This window comes from Crocodylus siamensis, chromosome 10 (assembly GCF_052110815.1).
Source record: "Crocodylus siamensis isolate JL-2025a chromosome 10, ASM5211081v1, whole genome shotgun sequence".
Lineage (NCBI taxonomy): Eukaryota > Metazoa > Chordata > Crocodylia > Crocodylidae > Crocodylus > Crocodylus siamensis.
The window spans coordinates 9,854,515-9,880,963 of record NC_143404.1 but is presented as its reverse complement, the minus strand read 5'-3'; the positions used below and the strand labels follow the sequence as shown (position 1 = coordinate 9,880,963).

The 26,449-nt window shown below is 43.6% G+C and overlaps 1 protein-coding gene across 2 annotated transcripts; it reads right to left on the bottom strand.

Moving 5' to 3' along the window:
* PPP2CA (protein phosphatase 2 catalytic subunit alpha) lies at nucleotides 1-26,449 on the bottom strand. Of its 2 annotated transcripts, none has more exons than XM_090064916.1 (7): nucleotides 26,196-26,449; nucleotides 8,535-8,744; nucleotides 7,338-7,511; nucleotides 6,733-6,822; nucleotides 5,713-5,874; nucleotides 4,344-4,462; nucleotides 1-741 (listed from the first exon to the last, which is right to left on the bottom strand). In XM_090064916.1, the coding sequence occupies exons 1-7, from the start codon at nucleotides 26,295-26,297 to the stop codon at nucleotides 669-671; spliced, it is 930 nt and encodes a 309-aa protein (XP_089921042.1). In that variant the 5' UTR covers nucleotides 26,298-26,449; the 3' UTR covers nucleotides 1-668. The 2 variants fall into 2 exon arrangements, with proteins under 2 accessions (XP_089921042.1, XP_089921043.1); XM_090064917.1 differs by lacking the exon at nucleotides 26,196-26,449 and adding an exon at nucleotides 25,728-25,882.

Here is a 26,449-nt window from a genome sequence, read left to right as displayed (position 1 = left end):
CTTAGTTCACAAGTTTATTATGAAAAACACTGCAGGTACTTTTCTGCAGTAACATCATCTTACAGAAAAAAACAGTTCTGTTCAAAATAACTCACTACGCTTGGACAATTACAAGGGACAGTGTAGGAGGCAAAGAGTGAGGGGAAAAAACTGAGTGTGGACATAAATCAACACAATTAAATTAAACAGTATTCCCTGAAAATAAAACAAAACAGTTTTAGAACACAAACAGGAGGCGGTCTTGGTACTTATTTTAAAAATGTTCATTAAGCTTCAATGATTGTTTGCTGCTATCCTTATCTACAGTCATGCTGAATAAAGCTATAGCTAAATGGAAAGTTAAATGTATTCACGAGGTGTTAATGTCTACATCTTATTATTCGCAGTCTCTCAGAGAAAGCAAAAGTAACTACAAATAGCGCTATGCCAGAAACTGGTTTCTTGACCAACAAAGTTGCTTCAGCATGCAATGAACTGGTTCTTTCTAAAGTGGTCACTGTTGTTGACGACAAGAGGCTTTGTATTTTAATATGGCACATCTTTTGGTCCATGTGAAAACGAGTTTGAATGTTAAATATTTTCTGACACTTCGGAGTTACTGTTGCTCTTCCCATTTCCTTTAGGTCAACATATGGTTCATGGCAATACTGTACAAGTGTAAAATCTCTTTACAGGAAGTAGTCTGGGGTGCGACGAGTAACATGTGGTTCACCTCTACGTGGCGCTGGATCAAACTGCAAACTGAAAGATAACATATGTTATTCAAAGTGCTAAAGCTCTCATCAGCTTGTATTAAGGATTGCCAGACACGGGTCTAATACACAGTAATCACAGTAAGTCTTAGGCACAGTAATAACAGCAAGACACAGACTCCCCAGGTCTGGGACTAAGTTGCTATTTAAAAAATTGCTCATCTAATTTATAAAATTCCTCTGGCGCAAGCATTTTTAAAGGCTTTTTTCCAATGTTAAACCTGCAATCAGGGCCCATAAAACTTAAATGTACTTTGCAAAAATATATTTACTGTAGAAGTATGGTATTAACTGGAAGTAACACAATAAGGACTGGGTAGAAATCAGAAGATGCATTTTTAAAATAGCCAAAACATTTGTGGTTGCAGCCAAACACCAGTACCAATTCTGCAGAAATAGTTGATAGCCTGTCACAAATCCACTGTCTTGCTTATTTTATGCTGTAAACATCATTATAAATAAATGCATTTAATGAATACCTCACTATAACATACATTAGGGATGTCCACCTTCTAAGCAGCCAGAGGCAAGCCAAGTGTGTCCGGGCTATTCCCCATCCCACACAGGCAGCCCCTCTCCCCCAGCTCAGCTCCCTTGCAACACCTACACTCTGGACTATGCTACCCTGCTCCCTTGGGTTGGGAGTAAGGAGAAAAAGCTGGGGGAGGTAAGAGCCCCCAGCTGCTGCTGCAGCCAGAGCAATAAGCAACACCGAGGCAGGTAAAACCCTAGAAGCTGCACATAAACTGCTCATGGGCCATATACAGGCTGCCATTTAGACAGCCCTAATGTACATGAAAACCAGGGATCCAGGCTTTCCATTCACTGCAGAAAAACACAGTTTCTCATTATAAGGAGAAAAACCTCTCTCTTTGAAGGACAAAAATCATGGGAAGTGGTGGGTTTCCCCTTGCAGGCTGGCAGAGTTCCAGCCTGCAAAAGGGCTAATGCAGGGGCAGGCAATTATTTTGGGCAGAGTGCCGTTTACTGAGTTTTGGCAAGCCATTTGGGAGCCCAGGGCAGACAAATATTAATTTTCTAAGGTTTTTAGGGGACCCCACGGGCTGGATAAAATGGCCTAGTGGGCCGCACCCATCCCGTAGGCCACATTTTGCTCACCTCTGGGCTACAACGATCAGGCGCAGAGCAGCCACAGCAGAGCTGAACCCACAGCTGCCAGCCCACAGCCACACCCAAGCCCCCCATGGGCGCCACTCCAGCTATGATACCTATGAGGGAGGGGGAGCTGGGCTCCGTGCTCTACTCCCGCCATAGCAGATGGGGTTCAGGGGCTGGGGACTGCAGACCCATGTCGCTGGCCCCATTGCCCTGAGAGCTAGGGGCCCCCCTCTGACAGGGCTGGGGGGTTGGAGGTCGTAAGTGAGGGGCAACAGCAGGGTTGGGGGCCTGTGGCTGTGGGTCAGGAGTGAAGGGCACCGACACAGTCCGGGCACTGGTATGTCCGGGCTGCTCAGGGCCACAAAATGGGGGGAGGAGGACAGGGGACAGGACACAGCTGGACCCACATCCTAGTAGGCAAAAAAGGGACAGAAGGAGCTCTGATTTCCCAAGATAAAAACAAAAAATTATAGGTATTTAGAATTTATTTTACTGTAGTGACTGAAGCACTGACAGGCTTCCAAACTGCTTTAAAATTGTATATATACAGCAAGAGCTGTGTTAACCAGCACTCTATTAGCTGGAAAATGCTATTTTGCCGCATCCCTCAAATGCCAGTTAAGTGAAACTGGAAGTACCGCTTCCAGGGGACTTCCTGTTTCGCTGCCGCAAGCCAAGTTTTTCTTTGCCACTTCAGGCCACAGCCCAAGGCAAAGCAGCCTGCGCAGGGCCCTACTCCCTGTCCCCTGGCACACTGACGCTGGGGAGTGCACCAAACAATGCACATTTCATTAACCAGCATGCTCCATTCGTGGGGGATGCCGGATAACAGAGCTTTTACTGTATATAAAATATTATGTTCAACTGATACCTATATACCAGCTGACTTCCTGCCCTTTGGGCGGGAAGCTGGACTCAATTTTCTGAGGTCCCTTCCAGCCCTAACGTCTATGAAACCTATGTCTATATCTATCTATCATGGGAAAATACAGATTTGGGTGGTTTTAAAAACCAGAGAATCTGCAATTTTTAAACAGAGAAAACCAGGATCCCTGATGATAACCTTGACTTTTGGCTTATGTTAAATCCCAATAGGAAGTTTTTCCAACTTTTAAAAATGAAAAGGTTAGAATTGGGACATTTTATTGAAAAAAAAATAAAACAATAAAGCAGCTAATATTCTAAAAAAACCCAGAACGCCCCACCAAAGAAATACAAGTTTTGTTTAATGAAGAAAAAAAAAAAAAAAGATGCGTTTAAATGTCTGTTTAACAGTCTGTCATGTTGAATGGAATTCTTGGAACGTGTTATTTCTCCTTCCTCTTCGTTAAACTGTTCAGTCTCAACTAGAGGTGCAGCAATACACTGGCCCGATATTGGATCAGCACCGATATAAAGAAAATTAATTGCATTAGAAATGAGCCTCATGTGACCAATAAATGCCCTGTGCATGCATGCACGCAGCTGCAGTGCAGCATGTAGGCAGCGAGGAGCACAGCCCAGCAGCTTGGAGAGCTGCGTACAGCTAGTAAGTCTGTTGTGGTAGAAGGGGAGGGGAGGGAAGGGAAGGGGTGGGGGCAGATCAACGTCCCCTGCAGTGAGGGAGGGAATGGGGTGGCTCCCACTGCTGCACGCACCCCATGAGGGCATGGGGCAGAGGGGGTGTGTGCCACCCCAGATCTGCATGGGGGGAGGCTGCAACTGCAGACTGGGGCTGCACCAGCCTCTTCTTGGCATGTGGGGGCTGTGCTTGGGGTGGGTGGCAATACACTGGGTTAGGGCTATGTGGGGGCTACAGCAACCACAGCCCCCCTTCTCCCCGTAAGCCCCCTTCCAGTGCAGCCCCTATGCCCTGGGAGCATAGCCACAGCCCCAGCCCACAGCTGCAGCCCCCCCTTCCCCCCCACAGATCCGGGGCACCCCTGCCTCCATGCCATCCTGGGGTATGCACAGTGGTAAGATCCACCCCCAAATGAGCTGCGACACCATCCCACCTGGGCAGTGCCTCACCCAGCCCCTCCCTCTCCACAGAGGCCTTCATCTGCCCCCGCCCCCCCCCCATCTACCACAACAGACTTACCAGCCTCAGGCAGATGCATCAGAAATCAGATTGGTATTGGCTGATATGCCTCATTAAAAATTGGCTATTGGTACTGCCCTCCCAAAATCTCTACTGGTACACCCCTAGTCTCAACTTAACATTTACATACTCTTAATTTGCTCAATGTTGTCCAGATCCTGCTTAATTTCTTTGCAAGACTTTAAGCATGTAGCTAGGAGTTCGTTTCAGCAACATGTGCACAGATACTTGACAGGCTACACCCTTTAATATTACAGTTTGGAAAGCTTCTATGCTCAACTTCCTAAGGGTAAAGTGAAGTGAGCAATTTTATGAATGTTTTTTAAGTTACATTGCTTTGGTGAAATAAAACTGTACTAAAATGCCACACAATCTGATCTTTATATACTTACAAGGAGTATTTTAGAGTATCATCAAGTTCCATAATTGCAGCCTGGTTGCCACAACGGTAGCAATAGTTTGGAGCGCTGAAAATTGTTACTACGTTCCGATCATGGCACCAGTTGTACCCCTAAAGATGGAAAAACACCATACAAGTCTTTAAGGTCACCTTAATTCATCATCATTTGTGTCAGCCTAAGAACTCAGTAGTTGATGATTCACAAGCTATGGTCTGTGGAACCATTTCTCTTCACTGATAAGTCCATAGAATAAGAACTGAGAAAGAACTCTGACCTCATGTTTCACCCCACAATTTGTATTTCAAAAAACAGGATATTTTTATGTGATTAAATTTAAAGAAGTGCAATTATAGAACACATTGCACTTATCACCAAAATTTCTGTTGTATCAATATTAATAAAACCTGGATTTTATCTTACTAAGATGACAACTTGAATCTATACTTAGAAATACTGGCAACCAAGTGTTTCAGGCATTTTACTGGAACACATATGGTACATCCAACGGCACTTCAAACTTCAGGTATCAAATTTATGTAAATCTGCACTTTCTGAAAACATGAACATGCACGTACACTTCATTAAGGCAATAGACTCCACACTGAATTTACAACCAGGAAACTGATGCTCAAAAAGATTAAGTAATCTGCTGCCCTAATCCTTAGTGTGTAAAACTATAATGAATCCTCAAAGATAAGGTAGAGTATTAAGAGCTAAAAAGGTCTCCAACCTTGGATAAACTGACACAGGTCAGTCCAACTGGTGGTCCATGAGGGGGGTAGACCTTGGACTCACACCTGGTCACTGCTCCTTCTCATTGCTCTGCTGCAATACCAAGTCTCTGGGCTCCTCTCCTCCACCCTCTGCTTGCCACTTCCTGCCTCTGCTCCAGAGTGCAGGCCAGCATGGTGAGTAGTGCAGGGAGCAGAGGGAGACTATGGGGATGTGCATGAGGAAACTGTGCCCTTGAGGTGTAAGTGTGGGGAGATGCCCTGTGCAACAGTGAGAGGGTCACAGATGTATGCTGCAGCAGAGGTGGAATACCTGGTGCAGCAGTGGAGATGGGGAGTTACCTGCATGAATACATAATATGGCAGAGGGGATTATCAGTGTAGTCTAGTAGCTCATGACTTGAGTGGTACAACCCCCAGGGGCTTAGAAATTGTACAGCCCCAAACTAAACCATGCCTGCATGACAGTCAACTTGTTTGCAGTTTCAGGATAATGCTAATTCTTACTTGCCTCTAACAGTAACTGACCACAATAGAACCACAGGATCAGAAACAAGAGCACTAATGTAATGGAGCTTAGGCATCAAGAACGCAATTTAGAGTCTTTAAAAAGAAGACTATATGCTTACCTCCATTACCAGCTGATGAGCTCTTGAAACCAACGTAAGGCCATTGGCGTGGTTAAAAGTTTCTGATATATCTTGCCCAAAAGTATAACCAGCACCTCGAGGAGAAATGCCCCAACCACCACGATCATCTGGGTCTGACCATAGCAAGTCACACATTGGACCCTAGAAAATATTTCTAGAGAGTTAACAGTTCTCCAATGATTTAAGTTGGTCTATTAAAAGATAGCAGATTCACCTGAAGAAACTTGTCTTTCTAGAGTCAATAATTTTCAGAAGCCAAGGGCAAAGGGATGCCAAACCACACAGGTAACCAAGTCTAGGACAACCACAAGTGTTGGTTTAAATGGATTAGGTGGGCAGTTGAACCTTGAAACGGGCAACCAACTGAACTGTGTCAAGAACTTTAGTGAGGAAAGGAATTGCTTTCCAATGGGTATGTCTACACAAGATGTTTACTGCACAGTAGACCAATTAGTTGCATAGTAAGTGCTGCATGTCTACATGTGTGCCCATGTTAGGGTGGCATTAACTAAATTTAGACACTGCTCCAGCTGGCTGGGGCATGAGGGAGCTGCCAGCATGACAGTGCTTGCCCCAGCCAGCCCCGCTGTACCACGTTGGGCTGAGGGGAGCAGCCCTGGGCTGGCAGGCTGACCCAACCCGGTTCAACATGCTGCGGTCCTGGGCGCACATGCAAACAGCACACCTGGAGCAATAAAGTGGAGAGCAATAAGCTCCGAAGTCTACTGCTTCACATTAACATGCACATGTAGACAAGCTCAATAAGAATTAAGCACCTTAGCCTAAAAAAGAAGGTAAATTCTCCAGAACACATTGAAAATAGGAAATACATAACTATGCACCACTTTCTGCAGACCATTTAAAACAGATATTTTCATAGCATTAAGATAAAAATGATATTTCTGATCATTTGTCTGTATACAGACTCATGATAAACATATACTGAAGTTTAAAATTCTGACTCCAAGATGCACATTTCAGTAACAGATTTGTTAGTACCTCATGAGGAACTTCTTGGAGGCGATCAAGTGCTCGGATGTGATCCAGTGTATCTATAGATGGTGAAAGGCCACCGTGTAGACAGAAAATCTGGAAGAGTTGTGCATCTGTTAGATTCACCCAGATTTACTTGCAAGTATCTGTGTTTACACATGTACAATTGGAAGTAAAACTGCAACACAAGTTAGCAACAAAAATAGACCTATCAGTTTTACACATGCTTCTACAGCTCTTTCTAAAGTTTGCAACCTTCCGCTGAAACTTTTTTAACAATAAAAAGTTAGCCTTGAAAAAAAAAATCTAATGACAGTGTTTGAGAAGACTGGCACAAAGAAAAGACTTTCACATAATTAGGGAAGATAGTTAAAATTCTTAGGACATTAGACAAAAGGGACTGCCTAGAAAAAGACAATCAATCATTCAGGGATGGGTGAAAAGAAGGGGAGGACTGGGAAGAATGTGGATAAAGAACACAAAGGAGAGGAAATGGGGGGGAGGGGTCAATCAGGTGAAAAGACTAGCAAAGAATAGACAACTATGGAAAGATCTGGTTTACTGTACCCCCCTTAAAGAGAGAACAGTTGAAAAAATAAGTTTCAACATACCTGGCCATCCACCAAGGCAGTTAGAGGAAGATAATCAAAAAGGTCTGTAAAATATTTCCAAACATTTGCATTTCCATATTTCCTTAAGCATTCATCATAGAAACCATATACTTGTGTGATCTGTCTGCTTTCATGATTCCCTCTAAGAATTGTGATGCGTTCACGGTAACGGACCTAAGACAAAAAGCATTTAATATCATTAACAAGAACTCACCATCTTAAAGTTATCAGTCTTTCCAGAAAAGAATTACTGAATAGGAAGTTCAGTACAGGACTTCAGGTTATATTACTATGAGCCAGTCAATATATGTAAACCAGATTTCATTGAGTAAAAATAAGATGTAGTAGTAAAATCATTAAACTGAAGATGTATTAATGCACTGATTGAAAATTATATTAATATTTGCTCTAGGCCAATACTTGAGAATGAAAAAAAAGTTATCCATAAAAAAGCCTCCTAAACGTTGGGCTTTTACATAATTTGCAACCACTATCTTCTCATAACTTTCTGTTGAGCACACAATTTTCGGAAGTTTAACACCAATCTGTTTAATCCTAATTCAATAATATATTAAGCATCCTTAGGATTTCCTTTTCAATTAAGCTAACACCACTCTAATCTTCCCAATTACTCACAGCAACCTCTCCAAGTCTCTCAACTCATCTGCTAGAGCAGGGGTTCCCGAACTGTATATTTGGGGGTACACAGGCGACTGCATAGTGGTGAATTTAATATTCCTTATAATAATAATTGGCATTTACAGGGTTAAAATAAAATGCTCGTAAGAGTACATGGGCAACAGATAAGTCTGGAAGGGGGTACGGAATAAGAAGAAAAGTCTGGGAACCTCTGCTCTAGAGTCTGCCTTGCAGCTCAAGATACACAAGCCCAAGAAAACTGCCATTTCTTAAATAACAATTGCAAATTAGTCTAGTTAAAAGAGTTTTAATTTTAAGGACAATATTCTTGATTGTTTTTTTCCTTAAAACACAGCCACATACTCTTTTAAGTAAAAGACTGGGGTCAGGAGTTGTAGCTCTCTGGCAGTAACACCCTGAAGTTTTAAATGTGTCAGTTCCCACAGCTATAAAATCAGATAGGAGACACCTGGTGAATATTAAGTCTAGCTGGCACACAGCTAAGCAAAAGAGAAATATTTTTTTGTCAATACAACCACATAGCTTAATAAAAGTTACCTTAAGAGCTACGAGCAACGTGACTGTTTCAACTGAATAATACCCTCTGTCAACATAGTCCCCCATAAACAAGTAATTTGTGTCCGGTGATTTGCCTCCAATTCTGAAAAGTTCCATGAGGTCGTGAAACTGTCCATGGACATCTCCGCAGACCGTGACTGGACATCGTACTTCTTGTACATTGGATTCTTTCGTCAAAATTTCTTTAGCCTGCAACAGAATAGTGAAAGAGTCAAGATATTGTCTGTAGACAGCCTTGATGTTCAAGCTGCGTTCTACCATTCCCACCTCTTCACTGCTGCTCCCATTAAATAAATATTTCTGTACATGCTTGTCCAAGCTGATGAGCCTGAATTGAAATATTTTAGTAAAATCCTATCCTTTTTAAATTCGATTTGGAAAAAGGAGAGTTAAAATGTAATCTCCGTGTGAGGGTGGGGCTTAAATAGGCTTGGATACTATGATTAGATCATTTAAAATTTTAAAGCTACATTAACATTAGTCAGATGCTGTTCTCAAATTGTGAGGCCTTGTTTATTGCTGCAAGAAGCTGATGCTTTGGGGGGCATAAATACAACAATATTATTTAAGAATTCTGGAATATTTTTGTAATTTTAAGCAAAAATCCTAACTCTTTGAAGTCAGCTGTGTCCTACCACATTCATAATTTCTCTCACGCACCAATCTTTGAAAGCATTCAAAATTCAAGGTACAGCCCTCCCACCCAAACTCCTATGCCAGAGACAGTCAAAATATTTGACAGAAACTCAATTGTTTGCAGTTTTAACATTGGCAAACATTCTTCTAAAAATCCAGTCAAACAAAACCAGTCACATTGGTTAAAGCACATTAAATTGTCTTTCTACCAGGATGATTATCCATGAGGTGTTAATAATTAACTCAGAAGTCATTATTGGGCTTAAAAGTCACAACACCAAGCTAAGTAGGTAAACTGTTTCCTCCTTTCAGGACCTATTGCAGATTTAAGAACAAACTGGCTTTGTCATATTTGCAAGATCTAAATAGAGAAACTGGAGTGTTGTACTTTGATTTTTTTTTTTTAAGTATTTTACAGTGACACCCTAAACATATTACAGTGAAATTCTGTACATTAACCCATTAGTTACTATTAGGGAAAAAACAACAAACAGAAACAATAATATATTCTAGAAATTAGATCAGAAATAAGTTAAGCACATCAACAGAAGGCAGTTTAAAAAGTGATTCCCCAGTGCCAGCGGAAATGACTTGGTTTCACTTCAAATCAGCATGAACAAAAAGAATCAAAAGAAGTTTGCAACTGACAATTTTATGTCACTACAGAGATGTCTAAAAGCAGCCTAAAACAACAGCTTGGAAATGTGAAACACTATTTCTCTCATGGTTATTGAGCAGATTCCTCAGGTTTATTTTGCTTTTCTGATCTACCGCAACTCTTCCTGTTACCACCCAAAAAAAGAAAATGGGATGCCTACTTTCACCAATACTCAAAAATCAAAGCTAATTCCCAAACTAATGAATAAAATTAGCTACAAATTACTTTGTATAGTATCTTTCATTGTATAAATTAAATTAAAGTTTCCTCTCACCCCAAAACTTGGTTTATTTTTTGTTCTATTTGCATAAGGTAAAGTTCAATTATAATTCTAGATATAAATTACACAGCAGGGAAACTAATAAAGTGAAAACAAACGCTTTGCAGTACAGCCTCCCCTTCCAATAAAAACAAAAGATTTTCTTCCCACCTTTACTCCTAAAAGAGGTACCACATGGAAGTCAGTAGAAAAAAAAATGCTTTGAATCAACAGTGATCCCAGTGGTATACTGATACCCGTGCTCTATCTAAATAGTTCATGAAGCAAGAAAGTCAGTTCTCATTAAGAGAGCAAGAGGGATAAAGTAGAGCATCCAGAATGATCACAAATTTAACTCCTGCATTATTTTAATCAGATGATCTTGCTGCCAGCTGTTGTAGTTTGTCCCCATTACAGCTATAAAATACATGCCAAAGAATTTTTACCTTCCAAGCCAAGGGGTAAGAGAAATATAAATAGAAACAAATTTTACAAGGTAATCTCTACAAAGATCTCCATGCTATTTCAGCTGAGTGTCCTACTTGAATGCCCTTATAAAAGCAAGAAAAGTCAGTTTGTACCTCGTCAGAAAGGTGGTGCACCAATAACCAAAGCAAACTCTCTCTCACTCGACAGTTCTAAAAAAGGGTTCCAGAAGTGTATCTAGCAATGATAAATGCCATCTCTACACAGGCCACACACTGAACCAGAAATAAATATTTAACTTGAAAAAGAATTGAAATATTCAAATTAACAGGTGCCATGCACTTTAGGGTTAATTCTTTTAAATGTCTGTCTGATTTGCTAGATCTCTGGTATGTAGAGCAAAGAGTTGATTTGTGTTTTTTAAAAATACAGACATTTTCTGAAAACATGGTTGCATTAATTGCTGAAGGACCAAACACCTGAAACGTTATTCAAGCCAACACCCTATATTTAGTTTACTTTATACCTTAGTGTACTACAGATACAGAAGCATTGCATCCAGGATGCCACATTACCCATGAAACAATCAAATAGCGACTCACCCTAAACCTGGTCTCCGTGTTCTTGGATATGATACCCTGCTCATGCACAATAGCAATAGAGGTTCAAACAAAACAATGCCAGTCTTAAGCTTTAATTAGACATGGAGTAACAGGGTTCATGAGATCTAACCAAAACCTAGAAAGAAAAATGTAAAAAGCAAAAAAAGATGTGCTTTGTACACCATAAAATAGAAGGACCAAGTTCCCATTAGCTTTAAAGCATGAAGATAAGACTACCAGGAAATTAGTCCAGGCTCCAGGAGTATTTATATTACACAAAACAAACCTACTTTTATTGTATCCAGTACTGAAAAGTCACATGGCTAGCTGGCAGTGGTTGCCATGAAAGCAGAATAACTTATTACAGGACACAACTCATTTTTATAAACAGGAATATTAAAAATTCATGTTCCCAGGATGCAAATAACCAAATATATCTTTGGACATTTAAGCTCAATTCTTTACTAAATTTCCTTTAGGTTGAGAAGGAAGTTTCCTTCTGAAATGGCCCTTGCGCTTTGCCAAAAAACTCTGCTTATATATGCCCTAAAAGCCAGGACAGAACTCAAAGAATACTTTTAAATGTTCAAGTGGCTGAAGAGAACCTTAAATCATGAACTTTCTCCCAGGTTTTTCTAATGGCCTATTTTCCTCAAACAGAATGGCATATACTTAAAGATTTGGCTAATCTCATTCTCACAAGATGTCTTTATTGATAGCTTTAATGGCAAAAGAAGGTGTTAAGTTTCACAAGCACTACAAAGAAGATTCCCACAAGAACTGAGGTTTACCACTACCCTGCTTAGAAGTTGTACAGTGGGACTGATCATGCATTTCCAGGTGATTTCCAACCCACCCCATTTGCATTAGGTTGCCAAATTAAAAGTGAGCTACTCACTCAACTGTTCGCTATTGCTTTGACTTCAAAAGAGTACCACTTCTCATGGGACTACTGATGAGCTCCACCTGTCTAGAAGTAAGTAGTATACTTTGAGATGAAAGCAGCAGCAAACAGCTGGAGGAACTCAGTGGTCCAATACAGATATCTGCTGCAAGCCAGTATGCCCGCAAGTACTTCACAATTGCAGTGGGGTCAGGAACCTAACTAACCCTGCAAAGGAGCTAGATTCTGCTGTACGCATCCCTGCGGCCCACACAGTAGAGAATAAAACAGCTTCCTCAGCCTGTTTCAAAACAGTTCTGTCATCAAAAATGTCTTAATTCAACTTAAGAAATCACTCTGTTGCGTATTACTCGTTGAAACCACAAACACGTGAATCAAATGTCTATTAGGATGAAAACTAAGGCATTGCAAAAGTTTTACTGGAGTGGACACCCTAGAATAAACACTGATTTTGTGGATCTCACTTAATATTTACAGCTATAAGCCCACAGTTCTCATATTTCATCACTTTTGGTCAAATATGTGACTGTCACACCACTTCATCCATTTACAGACATTGTAACATTTACAGCAAACATTCAGTAAATGTACTGGTAGCTGTTGTAATGAACTTCAGTAATTAAATGCAAAAAAGGGCTACAAATCATCAGCAAAGGGTCCAAAAGTTGAAGCTGAATTCAAACTAGAAGGTAGTATATAGATGTACTTTTCAATTCTAAGACTCCTGAATTTTTCCTGGAACATTCATCAGAATTTTACCCATTAAGTACTTTTTAAAAACTTATCTGTATAACTTAGAAAGTCAAGATGCGCAAAAAAATAAATGCTGCTTAATAATTTCCAGCTTTGTACTCATGACAAACCAAGTTTAGTTTATCACTGACATTTTCATATGCCACAGATTGAAATTAATATAATGAGTTTAAGAAGGTGGTTAACATCAGGAGTCTACTTCAAGAAAAATGTATTCATTTTCTTCTTTTCAGATCAGTTCAGTCTTACAACACATGCCATTAGTTGGCAAGTTTTTCCTGTATTAAAAATAAGTACATAGAGAATATCAATTATAAGGAGTATTATTATAATATATATATTATATTGTAATTACAATATTAATGATTCCAAGCTGAGCCAAGGCATACGAAAAACATTAAGACCATAGTTTTGAATAGATAAAAGTACAGTTACTGAATGTACGTTGTACTTCTACAGAAAGAAAAATCAGAACTAAGCAAAACATGATGTAATATAGGTTGGCTATTAAATCAGCGCTCCACCCATTTTGCTCAGCAGAATACTCTGAAAGTTCAAGAGGTAAGCACTTATTAAACACACTTCAGCTTAGTCATACTGTAAATAAAAGTGTCTGGGTAAGCAGACAGCTCAGATGCCAACTGTAACTGAAGCTTATGAAAAGCAGCACTTCTGACAGTGATAGCGAAAAGAATGTGCACTACTGATAGGGGGAGAACCTATACTCGTTTACGAATAAAAGAATTAAAATATATGGTAGTTTCCAACCTACTACAATAGCAGAATCAAATGATGATGTAATGTGCTCCGGGTCGTTTTTGTCTTTTTTAAAAATTAAATCATTTTTGGTAGTTGCCAGTTATACTCTAATGTGCCGTGTACTTTCATTACCTAGGAAGGAAACAAAGGACCCCAAACATGCCAAGGTGACACCTGTTTAACAAACACTTCAATTTCAGTAGTGACACTTCTGTTTTAACATGGTGTTTTCAGTCATCCCAAAAGAGCTACTTTTGTCAAACTGAAAACTCCACCCATTCCCTTACATTTCCTCTTTAAAATTAGGCGTGCAGGATGTGACTAATGCCAAACCAATCATCTGAACAGGATGAAGACTGGCCTTGGTTTACAACATATACTGAGAGAGACCACAGTTCCAACAGGACCATTTCATAATCACAGACCATTTCCAGACTGTATCTTGCAGGACTTCCAGAGAAAGATTTCATAGACAGTAGGGCTGGAAGGGACCTTGAAGATAATTGAGTCCAGCCCCCTACCCCAGGGGCAGGAAGTCAGCTAGGGTCAAAGGATCCCAGCAAGATAAGCATCCAAATGTTTCCTGAATAAGTCTAAAGTAGGTGCTTGCACCACCTCTGGAGGGAGTCTATTCCAGGCCTTGGGGGCTCAGACAGTAAAGAAGTTTTTCCTTATGTCCAGCCTAAAACTGTCACGGAGGAGTTTGTGACCATTGGTCCTTGTTATACCTTGGGGCACTCTATTGAACAGACGTTCCCCCAGATCCTGATGCACACCCCTTACGTACTTACAGGAAGCCACCAGGTCACCCCTGAGCCTGTGCTTTTCCAGGTTGAAGGGTCCCATGGCTCTCAGCCTCTCATCATAAGGCCTGCTCTCTTGCCCTCTGAGCATGCACCTGGCTCTCCTCTGGACTCTCTCAAGCTTCTTGCCATTCTGCTTGAATTGTGGAGCCCAGAACTGAATGCAGTACTCCAGCTGCAGCCTCACCAAGGCCAAGTACAGTAGAAGGATGATATCCTGAGATTTACTTGAGAAGCATCTATGGATGCAAGCCAGGGTTGGTTTGTTTTATCAGCTGCAACATCACATTGAAGGCTCATGTTCATCTTGTGGTCAATCATGACCCCCCAAGTCCCTTTCAGCCATGATACTAGTGAGTGTAGCACTGATGAACCTATAAGTGTGCTGTGGATTTCCTCCCCTCCCCCCAGAGGTGAAAGAGTACAGGGTGATAATTTGGACAGTAATGAAAAAGAGCTGCAAGGATCTTTTGACTGTATTTCCAGAACTATTAGCATTCTTAGGATACAGATATTAGGCCAGAAGGTAGAACGGAAAACTAATTCTCACCTACAATGAGCCTAAGAATTTTTTGGTAAGAGAAATGTTTACATATGTGTAGGAATCAGATCAAGATGAGGATTTCTCCTCAGGGTGTTTAACTCAGCTTAAATGATTTCACATTTGCTTTGAAGTTCACATTTTTTTTACTTGAGTAAATCCCCCCCATTCAAACAGAAATAAGAGCAGCAACAGGCCTTGTTTGGCTACACTTTGGGATGAAAGTATACCTGCCGCTCCTTGGTTTTGCAAGCAGTATCTAGTCCCACACTTCCAAATCCTCACACTTAATGCTAAGAAGGTTTAAGGCTTAATAAAAACCATGCAAAAAAAAATAAAAATCAGTGCTTGTGACTCAAAAAGCCTCTTCAATACATTGCATATTTGCTACCATTCCTTTCCCAAGTTACCAGGGGAATGGTCAAGAACTGTGTTTCTCAACCCATGGGTCATGACCCAGAAGTAGGTTGTAAGAATATATGAAAGGGTGGCAACATTTAAAAGTGGATGCTCCTTTAAAAGAGAAAAAGGTGGGAAATGGGGCTTTTTCCTTGCAGGCTGGCAGAGTTCCAGCCTGCAAGGGGCTGCTTGGGGGCCCCTCTGCCCCACACACTGGGATGCTGGGGGAGGGTGGCAGGGACACTGGGTTGGGACTGCCCATCCATGTTTACAAATGGGTCCTGGTACAAAAAGGTTGAGCACCACTGGTCAAGAGCTATGAAAAGAATGAGAAAAATTAAAACAATGGTGGGGAGGAATCGAAGTCAATCACCACAAGAGTTCAAAGAGAAACAACAAAATGTAGCTGTCTCATTTGCAATTTGGCAACATACTCCCTGTTTCCAATAAAGACACTGTATTCAGAAGTTCATGCATTTAATTATGGATTAAGTTTAAAGAGTGAAGCCAGGAGGACATTAAGCAGCTCTCTTTCTGACTTAACCTTCCTCTGTATAAAAGAGAAGAATATTATTAGCCAATAGAAAAACTGAGATTATTTTAAAGGATGAAAAGTTGGCCTTTATGGAAACTGCGTGGAGTGAAAACCTATAATCCTTACAAAGATATTTATCATTATCAAAACCTTTCCAAAACAACAATTCTTTAAATGATAAGTCATCATGACAATATGCAGTCCACATCACAGCCCTCAGTGGTGTTTCATAGTTTCTAGGGTCAGAAGAGACCTGAGCAGATCATCTAGTCCGACCCCCTGCCATGGCAGGAGGGAGTACTGGGGTCAAACGACCCCAGCAAGATGTGCATCTAACCTCCTCTTAAACACCCCCAGGGTAGAAGCCTGCACCACTTCTCTTGGAAGTTGGTTCCAGACCCTAGCCACCCTGACCGTGAAGTTGCGCCTCCTGATATCTAACCTAAACCTACCCTCTGCCAGCTTGTGACCGTTATTCCTGGTCCCTCCTGGAGGTGCTCGGGGGAACAGGGACTCCCCCAGTGCCTGCTGATCCCCCCTGACTAGTTTATAACAGGCCACTAGATCCCCCCTCAGCCTTCTCTTTTGGAGGCTGAACAGGTTCAGGTCCTGTAGCCTCCACTGAGATAGGGATGTTGGGGTCAGATGACATGCAAATTCCAAAACAAAGGGAATCCCTAACTGTTCTTTCAAGCAACATTTTTGTCATTGCACCTTGTTTAGGCAGAAGCAGCCTTTTTATTTTATTTTTATAGAGCTGTCAGACAATTTGAGGGAAAAAAACCCAGTTAGTATGAAGTTAAGATATGTCAAATTGTGTGTCCTGAATTAAGTGAAATCAAGCTTTAGTAAAAACGAATATTTAACCTTAATTTTTATCTTTTCATCCTTAAGCTTTGTTGCTATGAACCATGCTGTCCATCAGCACCTGCTACACTCGAGTGTAAAACAGACTAGACAGAGTAGAAAGATCTAAAATCAGTTAGCTACATGTTAAGATTTTTTTTTTTTTAATCTATGGTACACAGTCTCTCCTAATTTGGAAGCACAGATTAAGTGCTTTTTAACAAAACAAGGTGGAAGTTTTCAAGCAAGTGAAACAACAATACTACAAAGTTATATTCATTTAAATTGATATGATTTCATAGACATCAGGGCTGGAAGGGACCTCAGGAGATCATCGAGTCCAGCCCCCTGCCCAAAGGGCAGGAAGTCAGCTGGGGTCATAGGATCCCAGCAAGATAAGCATCCAATTTACTCTTGAACGTGTTCAATGTAGGTGCTTGAACCACCTCCGCTGGCAGACTGTTCCAGACCTTGGGGGCTCAGACAGTAAAGAAATTCTTCCTTATGTCCAGCCTGAAACGGTCTTGCAGGAGTTTGTGACCGTTCGACCCCGTCATCCCTTGGGGCGCTCTGGTGAACAGACGTTCCCCCAGATCTTGGTGGTCACCCCTGATAAACTTATAGGTGGCCATCAGATCACCCCTGAGCCTGCACTTTTCCAGGCTAAAGAGTCCCATGGCTCTCAGCCTGTCATCGTAAGATCTGTTTTCCTGACCTCTGATCATGCGCGTGGCTCTCCTCTGGACTCTCTCAAGCTTCTCCACATCCTTTTGGAATTGTGGAGCCCAAAACTGGACGCAGTACTCCAGCTGCGGCCTCACCAAGGCCGAGTTCAAGGGGAGAATGACGTCCCGGGATTTGCTCGAGAAGCATCTATGGATGCAAGCCAGCGTTTTTGTCGCTTTACTAGCCGCAGCATTGCATTGGAGGCTCATGTTCATCTTGTGGTCAATGATGACCCCCAAGTCTCTTTCTTCTGTAGTGCTATCCAGCGTAGCACTGCCGAGCCTATAAGGATGCTGCAGGTTTTTCCTCCCAAGGTGGAGAACCTTGCATTTTTCAGTGTTAAACACCGTCAGGTTCTTGCCCGCCCATTTGCTGAGCTTGTCCAGGTCAGCCTGGATCACCCGCCTATCTTCTGGCGTGGATGCTTTGCCCCAAAATTTGGTGTCATCGGCAAACTTGACCAGTCCACTCCTGACTCCAATGTCCACATCATTAATGAAGATGTTGAACAGTATGGGTCCAAGGACAGAGCCTTGAGGGACCCCACTGGTCACAGGGCACCACGATGAGTGACTGCCATCAATTACAACCCTCTGGGTCCGACCACGGGGCCAGTTTCCCAGCCAGCAGATTGTGGTGGAGCCAAGGCCACAACTGGCCAGTTTGGCCAAGAGGTGATCGTGGGATACCAGATCAAAGGCTTTTTTGGAGTCAAGATATATGACATCAATCTCTTCTCCCTTGTCCAGGTGATAGGTCACCTGGTCATAGAAGGAAATGAGATTGGTCAAACAAGACCTACCCGCAACAAACCCGTGCTAGCTATCCCTTAGGATGTTAGCCTAGGCCAGTCCATCAAGGATGGCCTCCTTAATAAACTTTTCTAAGATCTTCCCCAGGATAGAAGTCAGGCTAATGGGCCTGTAGTTAGCCGAATCCACTCTCCTCCCTTTCTTGAAGATCGGCACCACATTGGCCTTCTTCCAGTCTTCGGGCACTACACCAGAGCGCCAGGAGTTTTCAAAGATCCGTGCCAGGGGCTGGGCTATGACGCTCGCCAGCTCCTTGAGTACCCTGGGGTGCAGGTTGTCAGGGCCGGCCGACTTGAAGGTATCCAGCTTCTCAAGGTGTTCCTTCACGAGGTCAGCATTTATGGAGGGTAGGGGATCCCCATCACCTGGATCTCCCTGTCCCATAGCAGGCACGGGCGCCCCACGGGACTGATGAAAGACTGACGCAAAGTACCTATTTAATAGGTTGGCTTTTTCCTGGGCGTCAGTTGGCAGTTGCCCCATCTGGTTTAGCAGGGGCCCAACGTTGCCCTTGCTTTTTCTCCGGCTCCCCACCTATCTGAAAAAGGACTTTTTGTTGTCCTTGATGCTTGAAGCTAGTTGGAGTTCAGTTGCAGCCTTGGCTTTCCTGGTTTGCTCCCTGCAGGACCGGACCAGCGCAGAATAATTCTCCTTGGAGGTGAATCCCGTTCTCCATCCTTTGTAGGCTTTCCTTTTTAGCCGCAGGAGGTCCGCTAGGTCCCTAGAGAGCCAGGAGGGCTGCTGTGCCAAAAAATCATATAAATCTATTGACATTAGGAAACTTACCTACTCACCGACAAAACACTAAATGTTGTTTAAGTAATCATGTAACAAAGAATACTGTGAGTGGTAAGAAGATGAGAATCCCGGCTTCTGGCAAAATGCTGCATGTTGTTTGCTTTGGGTTACAAGAGCAGTTGCACCATGTCTACTACCCGTTTAAAAACTGTACCCATGCCTGGAAAAGGTAATTTTATTAGCAACTCAGAAGAGCAAAGTGTTTTCAACCACCCATAAAATAAAGGGTTTGACAGAGTGAAGTCGAGTTTACTTCTCAGAAGCAAGTTTAAAAGGTAGAAGGAACTTCACAGTGGACTGCAAGTTTTCCAAGGCAGAAACTACAAACCTACATCTGTACAAACAACAGATCTGTACTGTCTTAGGTGTAATACAAAGGCATTTCTCACCTCTACTGTAATATAGTGGGCCACATCCTGCTTTCTGGAACCACATAATGGGCACTTTTACATGTGCTCTGGAGATGGTGGGGGGAGCAGTGCTTTAATTAAACATACTATCATGTCTCCTGTATCAGTATCCCTGCACTTAAAAATGGCAGTGGGGGGCACTTGTTCATTCAACAAGTTTTAGTTCAAGAGCCCCACCACCATTTTTAACCATGGGGATGCCAATGCACATGACACAGGAGGCTGCTGGAGCACAGCAATTGCTACGCTCTGGGAGACTTGATTAATCAAGTCTGCTCCAACACACTGGAATTCCAGCGCATCGGAGCTGCCTCTTTTCTAGCGTATAGGTGCCCAACATCTCTACTATGATATTCTCAGATGTGCTGAAATGTTCTTCACGTACCTGCAGGCTACGCAGAGGATAACAAAGCCATTTTCCCAACTTCCACTGAGACCATGTGATTCTCAAGTACTACAAAAATGTGTCCTTGTGTTCAGGCAAGGTTTTTTGCGTGGATGTGATATCTTTTATTAGACCAACTGAGTAGTTGGGAAAAAGTTCTTAGCAAGCTTTTGGGTGCAATCACGCTGCTTCGGGCATTGGGAGTCTCTAGTCTATTCAAGAACTCTGTTTACATCTTTCTTTTCCCTTTACTGCATATGTGTGTTACCTTACTACTCGTTAGCAACAAACTATGCAGTGCATGCTACAATGCAACCAAGATCTAGTCCAGTGGTTCTGAACTGGGGGGTACACGCACCCCAGGGGGTACACCATGCGATGAACCTCCAGGGGGTATGTGAGATATATTTCAAACATTGTCTAACAGGTTGCAGGGCTTAAAAAAAATAATTAATTTCCCACTGAAAGGGGGTACATGAAGTCTCACTCTGAGACCTTTTTACGTTGACTGATAAAGGTTCAAAGCCACTGATCTAGTTCATTTTTCAGAACCCAAGTCTATGCAGCACTTAAACAAACAACAACTCTTAATTTGTCAGCTATACTTTAGGATTACAGACCTCACATTGTAAGTATGAGGTTATGATTAATCTGCCTGTTATTCAATTCAAAAGTTTATTCATTCTAACGATAACAAAAAGACAAGCACTTCAATTCTTTCTAGATGCAGATACTGTCAGGGTAACAGCACAGTTACCATCCACGATCTAACCAGGCACAACAAAGCAACTGGGATATACTGAAGGCACACAGAACAGCACAAATAGTCTTTTTATATGTTTAACAGGCTGCATGAAGAGGGAAACCAGAATACTTGGGCTTCTCTCTAGTCCATTAGTCCCAACCCACTGGGCTGGCAGATCTGAAGAGCTTGGTTAAATAGAGTGCTATGGAAAAGACACATTAAGAAACTATTCAAAATTGAATTTTCTGCCACGGCACCAAAAGTCTGCAAATATGCTGAATAATCAACACTGATATCCAATCATAAAGGCACTGAATTTGGTAATGGATGAATACTAGCTGCACCTTCAAGAATGCAACTTTCTACTTTGTTAAGAAGCCTACCCCTAATCCCATTCTATTTCCAATGATCCTTTCTGACTTGCTGGGCATGCCGTGACACAGGGGTGGGCAAACTGTGGACTGTGGGCCAGATGCAGCCCGCCAAGCTGTTCTATCTGGCCCACAGGGCCCCTAAAAATTTTTAGAAGTTAATATTTGTGTGTCCCTGGCTGCCTGCCACGCAGCCCTCAATGCCTTGCCGAAACTCAGTAATTGCCCGCCCCTGCCTTGACAGGACATTGTTAGATGACAAAGTACTTCAGCCAGGGGAAAAAAAAACAAAACAAAACTTTCTTTGCCTCATTTCCCTTAGAGGAAGCTTAGTTTATCAGCTTCTTTTGACACTAGGAATGGACAGCAGCCCTTGACTTCAGGAGGGCCGATTTTAATGAGTTAAGGAGATTAGGTGGGGGGGCACTGAGGTCCCGGAGGGTGGGGGAGTTGGGAGTCCAAGACAAGTGGCCGTTCCTTAAAGAAATGATCTTCCGAGCCCAAAGGGTGACAGTCCCAATGCGAGTCAAAGGAGGCAAGAGTGCTCAAAACCCCCCATGGCTCAAAGGCACTCTTTGCATATACCCGATGGAAGGGAGGAGCCATCACCAAGAAGGATTATACCTCCATTGCTCAAGACTGTAGGGGGGCTGTTAGGAAGACTAAGGCAGAGACAGAACTAGGACTAGCAACCAGGATCAAAGAGAACAAGAAGTCCTTTTTTAAATACACAGGGAGTAAAAAGAAGGCACTAGGTAATGTGGGGCCCCTGCAGGACATGCTTGGCAATCTGGTGGTTGCACCAAACGGTAAAGCTGATCTCTTTAACAAATTCTTTGCCTCCTTTTTTCTGAGCAGGGACCAGGACATCCCCCCCACCAGGATCCCGGATGGACTCAGGAGAGGCATACCCAGACCTAGTGTCAGGGAGGGCAGTTAGGGAACTTCTGGAGGGGGTGGATGTGTTCAAATCAGCAGGTCCTGATGATCTCCACCCCACGATGAAGAGGGAATTAGCAGAGGTCATTGCAGGACCCCTAGCACAGCTTTACAAGCACTCACGGTGCTCTGGCCAGGTGCCAGAGGATGGGGAAAAGGGCCAATGTGGTCCCCATTTTCAAAAAGCGGAGGAATGAGGACCCGTGAAACTGTAGGCCCGTTAGTCTTACCTCGGTCCTGGGGAAGCTCTTTGAGAAAAAAGTATCCAGGTACCAGCAGGGGAGATTATGCTTAGGGGCAAGTAGCATGGGTTCATTAGGGGCACGTCCTGTCAGACCAACCAGGTCACAAAATCCTTAGACACAGGTGTTGTGGTGCACGTAGTCTTTCTGGACTCTAGGAAGGCCTTTGACACCGTCTCTTTACCCAGTCTCATTAAAAAATTAGGGGACTGTGACATCATTGCCTGCCGTCAGATGGGTTGCAAATTGGCTGGAGGGCCACACCCAGAGAGCGGTGGTAGACGGGCCATTTTCAACATCTTCATCAGCGATTTGGACAAGGGGGTGAAAATCACCTTGTTCAAATCCAAAGATGACACTAAGATGTGGGGAGAAGTGAGCACGTTAGAAGGAAGGGAAAGGCTACAACTAGATTTGGACAGGTTACAGGGGTGGGCGGATGAGAACAGGATGGGATTCAATACTGACAAGTGCAAGGTGCTGCACCTGTGGAGCAAGAAACAGCAGCATACCTACAGGCTGGGGAACTCCCTTCTAGTTAGCAGAGGCAGAAAAGGATCTTGGTGTCATTATTAATTCCAAGATGAACATGAGCTGCCAATGTGAGGATGTGGTCAGTAAGGCTAACCGTACCTTGTCATGCATCCACAGATGCATCACAAGCAGGTCCAAGGAGGTGATCCCCACCCCCCCCATGCGACCTTAGTCAGGCTGCAGTTGGAGTACCGCGTCCAGTTCTGGGCACCGCACTTCAGGATAGAGTGGCAAGCATTGAGGGTCCAGAGGAGGGCCACTTGCATGGTCAGGGGGCAGCAGGGAAGGCCCTTTGAGGAGAGGCTACAGGACCCGAACCTGTTCAGTCTCCACAAGAGAAGGCTGAGAGGGGATCTGGTGGCCGTCTATAACCTTATCAAGGTGGACCAGCAGGGAACAGAAGAGTCCCTGATCCCCCAAGCACTACCAGGAGTAACTAGGAATAATGGCCATACGTTGACTGAGAGTAGGTTCAAGCTAGACATCATGAAGCACTACTTCACAGTCAAGGCAGCCAAGGGAAGTGGTGCTCGTTCCTACCCTGAGGGTCTTTAAAAGGAGGCTAGATAATCACCCTGCCAGGGTCATTTGACCCCCGCATCCCTTCCTGACCTCGGCAGGGGGTCAGATTTGATGATCTGCTCAGGTCCCTTCCGACCCTACCAACTATGAAATGAACAAACAACAACAAGTCAAAACCTGACACATGCTTAATGTGGGTCAGCAGCTTGGTTTAAATTGTTTTTGCCTACTCTTCCTCTGAGGCTTCTGTCAAACCATGATTGTTTACTCACCCATGAAACAGAGCTAAGTTGCTGTGGTCTAGTTTCCTCTTATCGAGGGATAAGAACCAGTAAAATCAGCAGTCTCCTAACAGCTGACAAGTAAATCCCTGCCCACTTTTAATTCACTGTAACCTGTTCACTTCTCCATACTCAGTGTGTACCAGCTCTTCAAGACTCTTGCTTCTTTCTACTGGCTTCTCTAAATATCACGGTCCCTTTATTTACCCTATACAAACTTACTTCTAAGGTAAATTATCCTAGAAGATGAAATTTCGGGGGGTTTTTTTGGGTTTTTTTTTACAATAAACTTTCCTTCTAGCCTTTCCTGCCCAATGAATACCACTCCCTTTGCAACTGAAGGTTAATTTTCAACATATATTTCCTTCTATATATAGACAGCCTGTTGATTCTATAGCAGACAAAAAAATATTTTATGTTCTTACTGCTCAGGACAGTTCTCATCTTGGCACACAATGTCATCAAAAACAGTTCAGTTCAAGTCAGCTTTCTTTCCCACTGACTGACAGAGAGGTATTACAGCAATGAATATGTAAGAACTAAGGGCAGATCAGAACAGGTATCTAAACAACCATGAATCCAAGAGACTTCAACCTGCAAAAAATCAAGTTGGTTGATACAGAGAAAGAACACAGATAATAACCAAGTTTCTTTTCTTAAGTATTCACCAACTGCATTCACGTTGCATACCCATTCACCAACCATGCTAAGTTGTGACTGTTATTTAAAAATGTAAAGATCCCTGTAGCATGTGTTCCCAAGCATGCTATAAAAATACAGGCAACTCCTGCTTATTGCTATAATGCTCATTTTACATTGATACCCAACTCTCTACTCTGCGAGTTTTGTTATAATGCTCATGGGCCTCACACAGCTGGCAGCAGAAAGCATACACTAGCGCCACAGCACATCAGCAGCACACAGCCTTGCTGTGCCAGTTAGCGCCAGTTGGCTTGTGTCACCATCTTGGTTCGTCAAAAAAAAACCTGGTCTCGCTTAATGCTATTCCTTTTAATGCCTGGTTTTTCAGGAACCAATTACGAGCACTAAATGGGGGTTTGTATTTTACTCGAACAAGTATTTAGGAATCTGTACTGGCAACAGGACTGTCCTTAAATAGTTCTTACTCACCTCTTGGAAAAGTATTTTAAGGAAGAGGTTGGTATATCACAATCAGGCACTTCACAAAAAAAAAATTATTAAATCCTTTTTGGTATGAAACACTTGTTTGGGATATATCAAACTCTTCCTTAAAATACTACACCAAGCAGCAGTTTTCCTACTTACAACATGACAATTTAGAGACTCACCACATACCATAATTTGAATAGAAGTAAAGTACTGGAATATTTTACGATGGTAAAGTCTGACCATGCTACACTCATAAGCATTTGTTTATGAAAGCACATTTGTGTAATTTCATAGAGATTAATCAAGGGCACTCTACAAAAAGAGATTGGTTCAATCAGCACACTACAGTAGTCACAGGCACAATGCCAAACCTGTCACTTCAGTGTTAGTGACAACCATAAGGGGGCACATCAGTGACGTCTCCCAATTCTGTAATCATCAGCTCTCCCAAGCACATGCCACAAAAGGTATTTTTTTCCACGATAAAATCATATGAACATACAATGCCCCTCTCTTTCGCTGTTAGCGCTTCTCAGCTACAAGTCCTGAAGTAACCCGATTCAACACGAGACCTCCATTTAGGATACAAGGTCGACATGACAGGAGGAGCGTGCTTGACCTGCACAATAAATTGTTGCCCCCTAGGAACAAAAACACAGCATCTCTTGCTCCAAGTCAAATCATTGAGCCACACGCTTCCTCAGAAGAGACCGCTCTTCTCACTCGTGCAGGCACGCGACCCGACAGCATCACCAGGCACCCGACGCCGCAAACAGACCGTGTGAAGAAAAGTCTAAATAAATTTGCTCTGACCTATACCTGTCGCTTTCCCTTTTTTGGTGCAAAAGTCTAGTTCATAGATTTTACAGGCGTTATCAAGTCCAGCCCATGGCCCAGGGGCAGCAAGTCAGCCAGGGTCACAGGATCCCAGCAAGATCAATTGATTCTTAAAGGAGTCATGAGTAGAGCTTGCATTGATCTGATACAAGACAAATCACCTCTACCACGAGTCCCGATGCCCTTTCGCCTCTAGACCAATAGGGCCGGGACCCAACACTTTCCTTTTGGGTGTTAAACGCTTTAGAGACAGAGAAATTCGCAGAAAACAAAACGACGGCTTTAAAAACATCGCAAAAATTTACCAAATCCGCTCACCCCCGTCCATCCTGGTGCTTGCCCGCCAGAAGGCGATTTAGCATGAACGTCTCTCGCAAGGCGCGGAACCGGTTAGGAGGAAGCCCACGGGCCTCCCGCGTCACACGCGATTTCGACAACCGGGGCGAGCGCCGGAGCGCCCCGACCACCCCGGGGGGTCTGTCAGGGGCTGGAAGAGACCTCGCCGACCTCCCCCCCACACCCCGCACTGGGGCGGGGAAGCCGGCTACAATCCGGCGAGACCGCCGACTCGCGCGGGAAGGGAGAAGAGGAGGCGGGAGGGAAGCGCCGCGACCCCGGCTGGGGGGGGTCTGGGTGCGGTGCAGGCAGGGGGCGGCCCCGCGCTCCCCTCGGCGGCTCCCGGCGCCATTTTAGGAGCTGCGAGGAGGAGGAGGCCGAGGCCTAGGCCGCCGCCTGCCCCGCCCCGCCCCACTCTGGCCCGGCCCGGCCGGCGGGCCCCGCGCTCACCTTCTCGCACAGGCTCTTCACCTGCCCCTCGGACAGCTGCTTGCACTCGTTGAGCTGCTCTACCCACTGGTCCAGCTCCTTGGTGAAGACCTTCTCCTCCATGACTCCCGCCTCCACACCGGCTCGGCTGCACGCAACGCTGGCGGCCGCAGCCCGCGGGACGCGCACACACAGCGGGTGGCGGCGGGAGGCGGCTCGACCGCTGCCCTCCGTGTAATGGCCGCCGCCCTGACGTCACCCTCGGAGGGGGCACT